Here is a 16,992-nt window from a genome sequence, read left to right as displayed (position 1 = left end):
AGCGCCGAGGGACAGACAGCGGAAGGTAAGTATGTAGTGTTTGTTTTTTTTTTACTTTTACGCTGGTAACCAGGGTAAACATCGGGTTACTAAGCGCGGCCCTGCGCTTAGTAACCCGATGTTTACCCTGGTTACCAGTGAAGACATCGCTGAATCGGTGTCACACACGCCGATTCAGCGATGTCTGCAGGGAGTCCAGCGACGAAATAAAGTGCTGGACTTTCTGCAGCGACCAACGACATCACAGCAGGATTCTGATCGCTGCTGTGTGTCAAACTGAACGATATCGCTAGCCAGGACGCTGCAACGTCACGGATCGCTAGCGATATCGTTTAGTGTGATGGTACCTTTATGCGAGTGATAAAGACACAGTGGAAAATAACAAATGTTAAAATGTTAATTCTCAACCTGAAATTTACTATTATTAATAGAGTCAGGACAGAGCGAGATAAGAGAATAATTCAGTACTATATTTCAGTACAAAAAGGACATTCTAGTTCTGCTTACGAGTCCGTATATTTTGCTGACGTTTCTGTTTATACTTGTAGTCACCATAAAAAAGTATTCTGGAGCATAAATTCTTTTAATTTTTTGGTGTGTAGTTAATCAGTTATTCCTCTTAGGAGTCTCTGAATTAATTGACAACTGGATGTTCCCTTTGGAAAGGGGGGTGACAAAGTCAAATAGGCACCTCCATTTTCAACGTCATGCTTCTGGATTCGAATCCCTTGATTCTGTGGTCACTGTCTCTTTCTCTGAGCCACAGCAGATACACCTTTTCTTTGGGTGTTTTAGTTCTGTTATCTTTGTTGCTGTCGATTTTGGGTAACAGGTGTTATTCAATTACTATGTTTGTCTGTCCTATCACCTTTCAAGTGCAGCTTTAAATACTTTCCCCTACTCGTACTTCCTGCTGGTGATAGATTTTGTTGGATTAATTCACTTTGCTGTAGTTCATGTTGATTGCAGTTGTTTTGAGTGTGATTCCTTGACTCATTAGGGAACTGCTACTCGAGAGATCCTAGGAACTGCTAAGGACATTCAGGGTAAGCCGCCATCAAGTGGAGGCACCATTGCGTTATCTTAGGGTGCCAACCTCTGCGGTCAGGCATGGACAGATCAAGGTCACAGAAGGGCTTTTACTGGTCTGAACAGGGACTTGTCAGATTCAGATGTTTGTCTCCCTGGTTTGTACCCCATATTAATGTGCTTTGGCAATCATAACATTTATACTATATAGAGACACACCTTTGACAAGTACAATGGTAAGGTCCATTTATAGGAGGAATAATAGAGGAACAACACAGCTAAACTGAAATTAAAACAGAAGAGCTGACATGTCCACAATCTCACATGAAATATACCTTATGTAACTTAGAATATAAACAATTAATAGATACCCCGCAGTAAGTAGATATATAACAGTAATACAGGTGCTTCTCACAAAATTAGAATATCATCAAAAAGATAATTTATTTCAGCTTTTCAATACAAAAAGTGAAACTCATATACACTGCTCAAAAAAATAAAGGGAACACTAAAATCACGCATCCTAGATATCACTGAATGAAATATTCCAGTTGTAAATCTTTATTCATTACATAGTGGAATGTGTTGAGAACAATAAAACCTAAAAATTATCAACGTACAGTGGGGCAAAAAAGTATTTAGTCAGTCAGCAATAGTGCAAGTTCCACCACTTAAAAAGATGAGAGGCGTCTGTAATTTACATCATAGGTAGACCTCAACTATGGGAGCCAAACTGAGAAAAAAAAATCCAGAAAATCACATTGTCTGTTTTTTAACATTTTATTTGCATATTATGGTGGAAAATAAGTATTTGGTCAGAAACAAACAATCAAGATTTCTGGCTCTCACAGACCTGTAACTTCTTCTTTAAGAGGCTCCTCTTTCCTCCACTCATTACCTGTAGTAATGGCACCTGTTTAAACTTGTTATCAGTATAAAAAGACACCTGTGCACACCCTCAAACAGTCTGACTCCAAACTCCACTATGGTGAAGACCAAAGAGCTGTCAAAGGACACCAGAAACAAAATTGTAGCCCTGCACCAGGCTGGGAAGACTGAATCTGCAATAGCCAACCAGCTTGGAGTGAAGAAATCAACAGTGGGAGCAATAATTAGAAAATGGAAGACATACAAGACCACTGATAATCTCCCTCGATCTGGGGCTCCATGCAAAATCCCACCCCGTGGGGTCAGAATGATCACAAGAACGGTGAGCAAAAATCCCAGAACCACGCGGGGGGACCTAGTGAATGAACTGCAGAGAGCTGGGACCAATGTAACAAGGCCTACCATAAGTAACACACTACTCCACCATGGACTCAGATCCTGCAGTGCCAGACGTGTCCCACTGCTTAAGCCAGTACATGTCCGGGCCCGTCTGAAGTTTGCTAGAGAGCATTTGGATGATCCAGAGGAGTTTTGGGAGAATGTCCTATGGTCTGATGAAACCAAACTGGAACTGTTTGGTAGAAACACAACTTGTCGTGTTTGGAGGAAAAAGAATACTGAGTTGCATCCATCAAACACCATACCTACTGTAAAGCATGGTGGTGGAAACATCATGCTTTGGGGCTGTTTCTCTGCAAAGGGGCCAGGACGACTGATCCGGGTACATGAAAGAATGAATGGGGCCATGTATCGTGAGATTTTGAGTGCAAACCTCCTTCCATCAGCAAGGGCATTGAAGATGAAACGTGGCTGGGTCTTTCAACATGACAATGATCCAAAGCACACCGCCAGGGCAATGAAGGAGTGGCTTCGTAAGAAGCATTTCAAGGTCCTGGAGTGGCCTAGCCAGTCTCCAGATCTCAACCCTATAGAAAACCTTTGGAGGGAGTTGAAAGTCCGTGTTGCCAAGCGAAAAGCCAAAAACATCACTGCTCTAGAGGAGATCTGCATGGAGGAATGGGCCAACATACCAACAACAGTGTGTGGCAACCTTGTGAAGACTTACAGAAAACGTTTGACCTCTGTCATTGCCAACAAAGGATATATTACAAAGTATTGAGATGAAATTTTGTTTCTGACCAAATACTTATTTTCCACAATAATATGCAAATAAAATGTTAAAAAAACAGACAATGTGATTTTCTGGATTTTTTTTTCTCAGTTTGTCTCACATAGTTGAGGTCTACCTATGATGTAAATTACAGACGCCTCTCATCTTTTTAAGTGGTGGAACTTGCACTATTGCTGACTGACTAAATACTTTTTTGCCCCACTGTAAATCACAACTAATATCCCACAGAGGTCTGGAGTTGGAATGATGCTCAAAATCAAAGTGGAAAATGAAGTTACAGGCTGATCCAACTTCCGTGGAAATGCCTCAAGACAAGGAAATGATGCTCAGTAGTGTATGTGGCCTCCACATGCCTGTATGACCTCCCTACAATGCCTGGGCATGCTCCTGATGAGGTGACGGATGGTCTCCTGAGGGATCTCCTCCCAGACCTGGACTAAAGCATCTGCCAACTCCTGGACAGTCTGTGGTGCAACGTGACGTTGGTGGATGGTGCGAGACATGATGTCCCAGATGTGTTCAATCGGATTCAGGTCTGGGGAACGGGCGGGCCAGTCCATAGCTTCAATGCCTTCATCTTGCAGGAACTGCTGACACACTACATCCACATGAGGTCTGGCATCGTCCTGCATTAGGAGGAACCCAGGGACAACCGCACCAGCATATGGTCTCACAAGGGGTCAGAGGATCTCATCTCGGTACCTAATGGCAGTCAGGCTACCTCTGGCGAGCACATGGAGGGCTGTGCAGCCCTCCAAAGAAATGCTACCCCACACCATTACTGACCCACTGCCAAAACGGTCATGCTGAAGGATGTTTCAGGCAGCAGATTGCTCTCCATGGCGTCTCCAGACTCCGTCACGTCTGTCACATGTGCTCAGCGTGAACCTGCTTTCATCTGTGAAGAGCACAGGGCGTTAGTGGCGAATTTGCCAATCCTGATGTTCTGTGACAAATACCAAGCATCCTGCATGGTGTTGGGCTGTGAGGACAATCCCCATCTGTGGACGTCAGGCACTCAGACCATCCTCATGGAGTCGGTTTCTAACCGTTTGTGCAGACACATGCACATTTGTGGCCTGCTGGAGGTCATTTTGCAGCGCTCTGGCAGTGCTCCTCTTGTTCCTCCTTGCACAAATGCTGAGGTAGCGGTCCTGCTGCTGGGTTGTTGCCCTCCTATGGCCCCCTCCACATCTCCTGGTGTACTGGCCTGTCTCCTGGTAGCGCCTCCAGCCTCTGGACACTACGCTGGCAGACACAGCAAACTTTCTTGCCACAGCTTGCATTGATGTGCCATCCTGGATGAGCTGCACTACCTGAGCCACTTGTGTGGGTTGTAGAGTCCATCTCATGCTACCACAAGTGTGAAAGCACAACCAACATTCAAAAGTGACCAAAACATCAGCCAGAAAGCATTCATACTGAGATGTGGTCTGTGGTCCCCACCTGCAGAACTACTCCTTTATTGAGTGTGTCTTGATAATTGCCAATAATTTCCATTTGTTAAATAATAACCTCAAAAGTATGCCATGCCTAGGTTCAGGCAGCTTATGAGAAATATATGCATCCAAAAAAACAAAGAAAAGCTATAGCCTTAAAATGTAAACATTTTATTCCAAATATATATTAATATCATCATGTTTGATAAAACAGATAACAAGAGACATATACAATTTGTGAAAACGCTATGTGCAAACTGTGTGCGGACCAGCCTGTGGAGCAATGGCACTATGGGTTTATGTGGAAAAAGGACAACGTATAGGTATATGAGAAATTAATGTAAGTACACAGGAGAAGGAGGGGGTAAAAAAAAACCCTATGTGGTTAATTTATCTAAACTTGTGACAATTTAGGTAAAAATTGTACATAGCCTAAGTAAAATAAATGGCCAATAAGGTAGAAGAGCAGCGATGCTCACAGCAGTGAGGTATATAATTGTAAGGTGCAAGTGCAGCCTAATAAACGATCAAGGGTTAAATTACCCCTAGCAGGACAACCACATATAACCCAAAAACTAAATCGCCCAGTGGCGTAGGCACATTACCTCCGTTGGCGTGGACCGGTTCCCCGATGCGCGTTTTGCGTGCAGCTTTCTCAAGGGATAAGGGTGGAGTGTGTTATGTGTGGGGAGCTTTATATCATGCGTCTGGCTGACATTAGTGGCAGCGGCTGTGTAGCGGCGCTGCAGCAGGGAAGATCTGCCGACGTCTCCGGGTCTCGGCATCATGTGGCGTCGGAACTCCTCCCCGCTCAACGCGTCAGAGCAGGGAGGCAGGACCGGGCCGCTACAGATGCGTCATCCCGGCAACGCTAAGGCAGGGAACCCGGAAGGAGCGCTCACCGCTGGAACTGCAGTACGGGCTGTGAAGCAATAAACCTAGCTGCGGATGGCTATAGCTTTTCTTTTCTTCGTTTTTTTGGATGCAATTTCCATTTGTTGTCTATTCCATTTGCACAACAGCATGAGAACTTGATTGTCAAACAGCGTTGCTTCCTAAGTGGACAGTTTGATTTCACAGAAGCTTGATTTTCTTGGAGTTATATTCTGTTGTTTAAGTGTTCCCTTTATTTTTTGAGCAGTGTATTATATAGAGTCATTACAAACAGAGTGAACTATTTCAGATGTTTATTTCTGTAAGGCTGGATTCACATTGCGTTAATAGCAGCCCGTTAAACACATACGTTAACGAGCTGCTGTTAACGCAAGTGCCGATTTGGCAGCACACTAGCGCAGATAGAGCATCTGCTAGCTCTATTTGCGCTAGCGGTGACGGACCCAGAAACGCTGCAGCCCGCGTCTCAGGGTCCGTCACTCAATAACTGCACATCGCTAGCGCACGCCCACTGTGGGCGTGCGCTAGCGGTGTGTCCGACATTGCATTCAATAGCGGCATTAACGGACTACGTTACACCGCATTATGCTGCGGTGTAACGTAGTCCGTTTAACGGACACCATGAACGCAATGTGAACCCAGCGTTAATGTTGATGATTATGGCTTACAACCAGTCAAAACCCAAAAGTCATTATCTCAGTAAATTAGAATAATTATCAAAAAAATCTGCAAATACATAAACACTTGAGATAGATCACTCTGTATGTAATGACTCTATATAATATATGACTTTCACTTTCTGCATTGAAGAACTGAAATAAATGAACTTTTTGATGATATTCTAATTTAGTGAGAAGTATTTGTACATGTCAACAACATAGGGTACTTGTTGATATTATTTCTTTAATGAAAAAACATAAAGGACCTAACTGTCCTGGACCTGACTGTCTTACACCTGACTGTTCTGGACCAGATTGTCCTGGACATGACTGTTCTGGACCTGACTGTCTTACATTTGACTATTCTGGACCAGATTGTCCTGGACCTGACTGTCTTACACCTGACTGTTCAGGAGCACCTGACTGTCTAACACCTGACTGTCCTTGACCTGACTGTCTTACACCTGACTGATCTGGACCAGATTGTCCTGGACATGACTGTTCTGGACCTGACTGTCTTACACCTGACTGTTCAGGAGCACCTGACTGTCCTACACCTGACTGTCCTTGACCTGACTGTCTTACACCTGACTGTTCTGGACCTCACTTTCCTGGACCTGACTGTTCTGGATCTGACTGTCTTACACCTGACTGTTCTGGACCTGACTGTCCTGGACCTAACTGTCTAATTCACACTTGCGTATGTGTCCATAGCGTATTGTCTGCATGCACAAACGCATGCAAAAACGCATGCAAAAGCATGCTTATGCCTGTGCATCATCTTGCGCATGACACAAACAAAAACGCTGCGTGTGCATGTTTTTTAGCATGCGTTTGCGTTTTTATGCGTATGGTGGGGGCGGTGACATCATTTTCTGGACATGCACAGTCTAAAGTACACATGCGTATCAAATGCATGCGTACGCATGTCCTTGCGTACCAATGTGTTCCCATAGACAGTAATGCATTTTTTGGACGCAATCTTCCGCAATCTTCTGCATGCGGACAATTGCGCAATATTTGACGCCTCAAAAAACATGTTGCCTTTGCCGGAACCCACCGCACACCTCCAAATGATGCATGCATATGCATCCGCAAGCGAACGCATGGAAAAACATGTCTCTGCATACACAATGTTAAAGATATGCACACGTGACGCATGAGGATAGATGCGGATCGTACGCTGCGCACTCAGACGCAAATATGAACCCGGTCTTACACCTGACTGAACGGACCTGACTGTCCAGGACCTGAAAGTCCTGGACCTGACTGTCTTACACCTGACTGTTCTGGACCACACTGTCCTGGACCTGACTGTCTTACACCTGACTGTCCAGGACCTGAATGTCCTGGACCTGACTGTTCTGGACCTGACTGCCTTACACCTGACTGTTATGGACCAGACTGTCCTGGACCTGACTGTCTTACACCTGAATGTTCTGTACCTGACTGTCTTACACCTGACTGTTCTGGACCAGATTGTCCTGGACCTGACTGTCTTAGGCTAGTTTCACCCTTGCATTTCAAAACGCATGCGTTTAAAAAAAAAACGCATGGTGAAAAAAGGGATTAGGGTTAGGGTTAGGGTTAGGATCCCTTTAGGGTTAGGGTTAGGGGTAGGGTTAAGGTTAGGATCCCTTTAGGGTTAGGGTTAGGGTTAAGATCCCTTTAGGGTTAGGGTTAAGAGTAGTGTTAGGGTTAGGGGTAGGGTTAGGGATAGGGTTAGGATCCCTTTAGGGTTAGGGTTAGGATCCCTTTATCACCTTTATGATGGGGGGTGGCATATTAGTGTGTTTTCTGTTTTTTTTTTTAATAAAAACGCATGCGTTTTTAACGCAAACAAACGCATGTGCTTAAAAATTTTACAACTTTTTGTGTTTTAACCTTTTTACACTAGACGAGCAATTGCTAAAATGTGGTATAAATTCTAGCAGAATCCAGCTGGCATTAATTTCAGGAGAAAGCCCAAAATGCGCTGAAGTCATTAGGCATTCACCTCTTAATATATTTGATGTACCGTACCTTACATTGGCGGGGTTTGATCAAGACTAGAATATTAAATGCCAGTCTAGACTCATCCACCTATGTACTGTATATAGTATTAAGAAAATCTTCTTTGAGGAGCTATAAACCATAGACAATGTTTCCTGCAGGTACACCTATGAGGTTGCGCCTGTCTTTGTCCTGATGGAAGATGAAGTCCTCAGAACAATGAGAAGCTTTGTAGGGTGGAAAAATGGAGATGGGATATTCTGCCCCGGTATTGTAATATTACATTAGATCATCATCATGGTCTTGTCTGTGTGTCCTCGGATCGATTTCTTATCTGGAGTCTTCTTTTTTTGCAGGGGGCTCCATCTCTAACATGTACGCCTTGAATGTGGCTAGATTTCAGCGCTTTCCACAATGCAAAGAGAAGGGTCTGCATGCACTGCCCAGACTGGTGGTCTTTACATCGCAGGAGGTAAGAAAAGGGCACTTTTTCAAGTTATGAACATTATGTATTCTTCAATCCAACTTCTTCTAAGGGCTTAGAGCATGGATATGTCATCAATGAAGCAAGGCCAGAATGTATATTTATGTCCTGCTGCTTATGAATCCATCCTATTCTGCAGCACTGTACAGGAATGGCTAAATGGGCTCACAATATGGATTCCACATACACACGGTGAGCAGTGTAACAAGTAGCCTATTAGTATGCTTTTAGAGTTTGGAGAAAAACATATGCAAACACAAGGAAAGCATGAAAACTGCATGGAAATAACAATGTCCGTGATTTTTTTTGAAAGTCAAGAAACATATACAGATTATTTTGACTGTAATTATCATCATTTTACAGTTTGCAGTGAATGCAGCTGATGTCTTCGTATCAGAATTATGAGCTTTAGACATGTATCACTTATAATCCCGATGATTTTATTATGGATTTCCGATGTGTTATAAAATCTCTTAGCTGTCCGTGTTTTGTAATAAGGCATAAAGAAATAAAAATTAAAGTTGGCAACCCTGGAACCTACTCAGATAACATAAAATGACATGAGATTGTAAGGAAAGTTTCCAGCCAGAAAGGGATCAGTACACAAATGGTGCAGTGTGGGGGACGCTAAAATGAAAAGGTAATTGAACCACTGTATCCATCAATCCAAGATTATTACGAGGATATCCCAAGCATAGAATTGGGTTACCCTTAAATTTAGGTTTGAGGTATTAGATTGGGCCATTATGGATGAGTGTCTATCAATTTGCCTGAAGTAGCTTCCATAGCCAAATCCAGAGGTGCGAAAAGTAAATCTCTGTGTAATGATGCCCGAGGTGGTAGCTGTGGGCGACTGTCATGGGTCCAACACCACGGCACGTTACAGAAAAAAACAAGAATTCTGTGTGTATGCTGGCAGCGTTGCTATTGGTACCTTCACCTCCAGGCCAGTCCCATTCCAATCTTCACCAGGTCCATTAGATTTCAAGACAAGGACACCAGGCATGTTCTAAAAAACAAGACACTTTTTACTCAGCTTTACAACTTATTCCGTTCTTATCGGTTTTGGGCGACAGCACTTTACATGTGTAGACAAGCAGAGCAAGTCAGCTAAGCCTTCATCTTAATAGTGCAGAGACACAAGGGTCAGTATGTTACACTGTGAACCCAGCCCCAAAACCGCAGTCTGTGATCCGTTAACACGTGTCTCACTTAGAGCCACTTCCCTCCTGTACCATGTCCTCAGCTGGGCAATACTCTTCTCTACAGGGCCTCTCATGTCTGGTCAACACTGGACTCACTTTGTCACTGGATTCTCCCACTAATGGGTTTCACCCACTTGCCTGTTGAACTGGATCTCCGTTGCCTCTAAAGTTCCCTAATGAATCTTGCTGCCTTGTGCCTTCCAGCTCCACACTAGTTCTCTTCCTATCCAGATCTCCGCACACTCTCCTCTTTTACTCCACCAACTTCCTCAATCTTTCACTACTCAGAGATTCCCAATTTTCCTCTCCACTATGGGCTGGCCTTACAGTTAACCCTGACACTGTGCATGCTGTCTTTTGCTGGGCAGACTTAACCTTGTATCCAGTTCAGTACAAAAGCGAAGAGGAAAAGAGAGACATTTTGTAGCCATTGGTTAGTACTGCAGCTCACAGGGAAATTAACACTTGTTACCACAAGAAACCATATTTCAAACATCTGCATTAAACTCATTGATGTCTTCAGGGGAGGGTGTATGACAGCTCTACCACCCCCTCACATCCGCACCTGAAGTAGCCCGAGGCAGAGGACCAAATTCAGGTGGAAGAAATGAAGTGAATAAAGATGGAACTGTCCACTTTTGTGACTGGTAACTGTGAGGACAAGGGACCTGAAATATGTTGCAAGATACCAGGAGGGAACCATCCGGTTTTGTGAGTAGGCGCTTTGAGGATGAATGCCTGGAATACAGCGATAGTGGTACTAAGAGCCGCAGTGACAACTGGTGTGAGAATTAGCCTCAAAGAGAAACCATGGTGATGTCCTATAGTGGAAATCAGGCCTGAAGTCTGGGTCTGTGAGTAAGAGCTATGGCAAGTCATGCATATACAGTGGGGCAAAAAAGTATTTAGTCAGTCAGCAATAGTGCAAGTTCCACCACTTAAAAAGATGAGAGGCGTCTGTAATTTACATCATAGGTAGACCTCAACTATGGGAGACAAACTGAGAAAAAAAAATCCAGAAAATCACATTGTCTGTTTTTTTAACAATTTATTTGCATATTATGGTGGACGAAGGATTAGCGTCCGAAACGCGCGTCGGGGTGCTCTGTATCTTGGAGGGACGGACACCTATAGGTAACACTATAATCACTTTTATTTTATTATTTTTTCTATTGCCACCTACGTATCTATTATTATTTCCTTCAGGTTATACACTGTCCGAGTGATTTTCCTTTAACTTTCCACGGCATAGCGTGCACTTTTGTGCACCTGGGTATATCTATTTTGCCATATTGTGCATGTTTACATATTCAGGTATATTGTGCAACCTGACCTTATGTAGTCATATCTAGGTGTATTGTGCACTTTGTTCCTGGACATATCTATATCATGTGGTGCACCTGTATCTACCATAGGCTTTTCTAGACCATTACATTACATTTTTTCACAATATATATCATTCTTATCTTACATCAGGTTCAATATATTCTTTTTTTACATTTTACACACTTATTTTTTGCACCTATTTATCTTCCATAATATATATATACAGTATATATTATATATTTTTTTTTACATTGCTATACACTTGGTATTTTTCACATTTTTTTCATATATTGGCACCACCTTTGTATGAGGTATTTATTATTATTACTATTTTTTCACTATATTTTTTATAATTGTTTTCGGCTTTTTTATATGGCTGCACATACTCCAATATTAGTTTTGGTCTAGACTCTGGTGGATATCGGTATAACCTTATGGTATAATGAGACAGTGTATGTGGTATACCCATTGATTTGTTATTTCTGGTTGTTGTCCGTCCGTATATATTTTATTATTGTCATTTTTTCTATATAATTTTTCTCCAAGAACAGGCACATTGTTAGTGCCATTGCCATATATTTAAATAAAGGCACTTTTATATATATAATTTTGTCCTTTTATTATTTCCATATCATATTTGTCATTAGCTTCAGGTTTCTGTTTGTTGTGCTCTGATATATTATGGTGGAAAATAAGTATTTGGTCAAAAACAAAATTTCATCTCAATACTTTGTAATATATCCTTTGTTGGCAATGACAGAGGTCAAACGTTTTCTGTAAGTCTTCACAAGGTTGCCACACACTGTTGTTGGTATGTTGGCCCATTCCTCCATGCAGATCTCCTCTAGAGCAGTGATGTTTTTGGCTTTTCGCTTGGCAACACGGACTTTCAACTCCCTCCAAAGGTTTTCTATAGGGTTGAGATCTGGAGACTGGCTAGGCCACTCCAGGACCTTGAAATGCTTCTTACGAAGCCACTCCTTCGTTGCCCTGGCGGTGTGCTTTGGATCATTGTCATGTTGAAAGACCCAGCCACGTTTCATCTTCAATGCCCTTGCTGATGGAAGGAGGTTTGCACTCAAAATCTCACGATACATGGCCCCATTCATTCTTTCATGTACCCGGATCAGTCGTCCTTGCCCGTTTGCAGAGAAACAGCCCCAAAGCATGATGTTTCCACCACCATGCTTTACAGTAGGTATGGTGTTTGATGGATGCAACTCAGTATTCTTTTTCCTCCAAACACGACAATTTGTGTTTCTACCAAACAGTTCCAGTTTGGTTTCATCAGACCATAGGACATTCTCCCAAAACTCCTCTGGATCATCCAAATGCTCTCTAGCAAACTTCAGACGGGCCCGGACATGTACTGGCTTAAGCAGTGGGACACGTCTGGCACTGCAGGATCTGAGTCCATGGTGGAGTAGTGTGTTACTTATGGTAGGCCTTGTTACATTGGTCCCAGCTCTCTGCAGTTCATTCACTAGGTCCCCCCCGCGTGGTTCTGGGATTTTTGCTCACCGTTCTTGTGATCATTCTGACCCCACGGGGTGGGATTTTGCGTGGAGCCCCAGATCGAGGGAGATTATCAGTGGTCTTGTATGTCTTCCATTTTCTAATTATTGCTCCCACTGTTCATTTCTTCACTCCAAGCTGGTTGGCTATTGCAGATTCAGTCTTCCCAGCCTGGTGCAGGGCTACAATTTTGTTTCTGGTGTCCTTTGACAGCTCTTTGGTCTTCATCATAGTGGAGTTTGGAGTCAGACTGTTTGCCATTACTACAGGTAATGAGTGGAGGAAAGAGGAGACTCTTAAAGAAGAAGTTACAGGTCTGTGAGAGCCAGAAATCTTGATTGTTTGTTTCTGACCAAATACTTATTTTCCACCATAATATGCAAAAAAAAATGATAAAAAAAAACAGACAATGTGATTTTCTGGATTTTTTTTTCTCAGTTTGTCTCCCATAGTTGAGGTCTACCTATGATGTAAATTACAGACGCCTCTCATCTTTTTAAGTGGTGGAACTTGCACTATTGCTGACTGACTAAATACTTTTTTGCCCCACTGTACATAGAGGCGACATGAGCTCAGGAGCACCAGAAAAGCTGAGTCCAGAGATGGTACCTTACTGCTAGCCAATGCTTCAGGTACAAGTGTCTGAATATTGGCGTCTACAATAAAGAGCCAGTTGTGGTGTTGCGGTTGAATTATTTATTTCCTTAGTCCAGGCTATAGGGGGTGTAAGAGTGTCTGGTTTGACCCTAACAGTTTCTTGTCTGACCCTGGATAATTCATAAACTGATATCTTGATACACACCCTTAGCCACTGGGGACCACCATGGATATTACAAATAACCCGATGACTACCTAGACCACCAGAAATAACAGGACTTTATCCGTACCCACTGTAGACAACTAGGGATATTACCAGGATTGTTTTACATCAACATATGTGGAAAACTCTAAGTATTTGCTCTTGTTATCCTGTACTGAAAGCCATCTGTAAAGCCATTAAGTGCAATGTAAACAGCAGACAGAGGTCAAGGATCCCACATACGTCATCCGACTATTTGGAGCATAATTATGACATTAGCCTCTGCTTTATTACTCTGATTGGAGTGGGCTCCTTGTTTCTTTGGCGCACTTTCAATAATGAGCCCCACTCCTCCCTAATTTGTTTTGAAGAATTAGCTGAGCATTTAGCCAACAGTGAAAGTGTAATTGCACGTGTTTTGGAATCTGCTAAGTATTCGGATTCAGTACTCAGTGTTCTGTTTACTCAGTGCTTGGTTATTAATATCCATTTTTCAGTCCTGATTGCATTTTGAAGATAAAAAAATAATATTTCCTGGCTTTAAGATGGACAAACTGCATCTGCTGCTTGTTTTGTTACATAGATCTTGAGCGCCTCCAAGGGGTCCGTTTATTAGTTGTACTTAGTAGTGTAGGTGGATGTGATTTCAAGAAAACGTATGCCTTGCCGTATCTATAAATACAGGGAACTGTGCATTATTTGGTGTCGTTTTTATCTATAGACTTCTATAGAGAGGCTGAAAAAAAATGCATGTAAAATTACAATTGGGTTTTTAAGCTTAAAATTGCATAAACAACTTGCAGCAAAACAAGTAGAAACACATAAAGAAAAACGCAACAGGGCAGGTTATTGCGTGTTATGTGCACATATGTTGGTAGTCAACCACAGAATGACATTGCACCAGACCTTCTAGTCAGAAGAGGCACTGGGTATGCCATCGGGTAGATGATGTTTTGCAGGGTTCTTGTCCAGCGGACCACGAACTCCTTACACGGTGCTGGCCAAGGGTCCTGCAAAAAAAATGTATCATCTCTGCTGAAGACCATTCTCATGTTGATATAACACACCACCATGTGAGATGCAGGGTCTACTATCTCAGAGGATGGTTCAGTCACGGTGACTCCGATGGCTCTAACAATCCCTGGGTTACAGTAGGTGGCAATTATAAAGGGGAGACATCGGATATAGGAGACTGTGAGTTATGTTGATGCCCGCCAGGTATGAGGTCTCGGAATAAAGAAGCATACACCGGGGTCCCGTGCAAACTTGAAAGATGAACTTTACTGAAGACTGGTAACAATTCTTATATTTTTTCAATATAAAAGTCATGGGTAGCAGATAAAATTTTTCTTACACATTGCGACGGTCAAAGCCTTTTCTCGGTCCTGGCCTTGGGAGGATGATGGTAACTTTCCATTTGACTAACTGTGCTGCTTGAAGGGGGAGGATCATCAGACCTTAATCAGATAGGAGTATCCGGGGAATCTGCTGCGCAGTTCTGCAGCTCCTTCTCTTGTCTCAGCACTCTGTTGCTGTACAAGCGGGGCACTCCTAATAGGGTGCTATTTGCACTCCCCACTTGTCCCAATGCAGGAGCCCCAATTCTCTACCTCCTCTCCTCACCAAAACCGCCCGTAACGCGACCTTTTTCATCTCCCACGCACCACCTCCAACTGCCACTTATGTTCAAATCAGAAAAACAAGTTGCAATGCCAAACTAAGGCAGAAGAGGGCAGCATGGTACTACAAGTTGTAATACCAAAACAAGGCAGGAGAGGGCAGCATAGTATTAAATAATTTACCTCCTCCCAAGGCAAGACGGGGAGCTGGGGTCACAAGTGTTATCATGTAAGGAATAGAGAACACCCTTACCATACGACATACATCATACATTAGTAATGGTTTTTCTGGTCACTACAGATTCATAGACGTAATGGTCATGAGACATTAGTAGTTGTGGTGTCTGGTGCAAAAGAATGGAAGCTACAATGGCAGCTACATTTTGAAGCAGCACCATTCAAAGTATTTACAACTGGCCACCTTCGGAGCAAAAACATCTAATTAGTGTGAGCGCTGGGTGTTGGACTCATACAGGTGTGCTATAGATGACCTATCTCGTAGATAATTCATCAAATCCCTATGCCTGGACAACCCCTTTACACAGAAGTAGGGTGTCTTCTACCTTCTGCTGTCTCGTTAAGACTAGAGCTGTTCCTCACCATTCCTATGCAGTCCATTACACACCAGTACTGAACTGTTCAGCCTATTTCATAGCCAATCTCCTGCTACACACTGGTCACAAGCCTTCACTGGCTGAAGTCTGCCACAGTGGTAGCCTCCCCGGGCTTACTGCTTTCCACCACGCAACCACGTTGGCTTCCTCTTGGGCTGAGGTTTCTCTAAATGCCCTTAGCTAATTTTCCCATGGGCTCAGTAATATCCCACACCGAGCTCTGCCAGCTTTCCATTGTAGTGGCTAGAAAATCCTAGCCTTCTTTTCTGAAGTATCTGGAAAGTCCCCCAGGTACCACACACTGCCCTTGCTTTTGTCCCTACCTTTTAGGCTATGTGCACACATTGCGGATTAGCCTTAGGAATTTCTGGTGCGGCTTTTGCCTCTCCTGGCAGAAAGCGCAGCTGCAGATTTGTCACGTTTTTTGTGCAGATCCGCAGCGTTTTTTGTGCGTTTTTGCTGCAGATTTTTTGTGTTTTCTACCCCTTCGGATTTCTATAATGGAATGGGTACAAAAACGCTGCAGATCCGCAAAAAATAAGTGACATGCTACTTCTTTTAATCCGCAGCGTTTCTGCACCGTATTTTCCGCAATGTGTGTATAGCTTTTTTTTTTTCTCATTGATTTACATTGTACTGTAAATCAATTGCGGATCTGCAGCGTTTCGGCACCTCAAAAAACGCTGCGGATCCGCAGAGAACCCGCAACGTGTGCATATACCCTTATTCCTATCAGTGTTGTGGTGCAATACTCCAGTATACACCCACAATAGTGCTAGGCTCTTCATGGGACTACTGTGTTGCTGGAGGACGTATGTTCACCCTGGACTTGTGTTTTTTGGGGTATTCTGGTTTCTTCCTATAAAACAATGCTACTGATGTGAAATTGTCTCTACAAAGTCCATATGTGAAATGGAAATTAGATGTGCGAGTCCTGCTGGGGACACTGGTGTATCATGGACTGTGTACAACAGTCCTGACTATGTTCAACAACAGCAAATAAATAACTTATAGAATGTATATTGTTATAGATTTCATTTTCTGATTATAAATAACTTCTAATGCCAACATTTGATATAATATCACTGTGTCTCTTATTTGTAGAGCCATTATTCTGTCCAGAAGGGGGCAGCATTTCTTGGCATTGGAACAGATAATGTCATCTTGGTTGAGACAAATGAAAGGTAAGGACTGTTAGGCCATCAATATCATATTAATGAGGCCCGATATCCAATATCCCAAAATCAGTTGTTTGCAGCACTAGCTGGATGTACACATTGAATGGTGCCAGAACAGCACAGCTTTGTACTCTGTTTAGTGGCCATTCTCGAGTACTGCAGCTCAGCTCCTCTTTACTTAAAGGCTTAAAGGGAACCTGTCACCATTGTAGGGATTCA

General features: G+C 43.0%; 1 protein-coding gene across 7 annotated transcripts in view; it reads left to right on the top strand.

Moving 5' to 3' along the window:
* The window catches only part of CSAD (cysteine sulfinic acid decarboxylase), a 92,956-nt gene that overhangs the window by 19,748 nt on the left and 56,216 nt on the right, over positions 1 to 16,992 (top strand). For all 7 annotated transcript variants that reach the window (XR_011319399.1, XR_011319400.1, XR_011319401.1 and 4 more), the window contains 3 exons: positions 8,195 to 8,301; positions 8,390 to 8,505; positions 16,700 to 16,779. Coding sequence is in view for 4 of the 7 variants with exons in the window: in XM_069758778.1 (XP_069614879.1) it covers positions 8,195 to 8,301; positions 8,390 to 8,505; positions 16,700 to 16,779 (303 nt within the window). In the remaining 3 variants the exon portion in view is untranslated. The remainder of the gene's footprint in view (positions 1 to 8,194; positions 8,302 to 8,389; positions 8,506 to 16,699; positions 16,780 to 16,992) is intronic.

Source organism: Ranitomeya imitator, chromosome 3 (assembly GCF_032444005.1).
Source record: "Ranitomeya imitator isolate aRanImi1 chromosome 3, aRanImi1.pri, whole genome shotgun sequence".
Classification (NCBI taxonomy): domain Eukaryota; kingdom Metazoa; phylum Chordata; class Amphibia; order Anura; family Dendrobatidae; genus Ranitomeya; species Ranitomeya imitator.
Note: the sequence above shows the minus strand (reverse complement) of the source record. Positions and strands in the feature narration are given on the sequence as shown.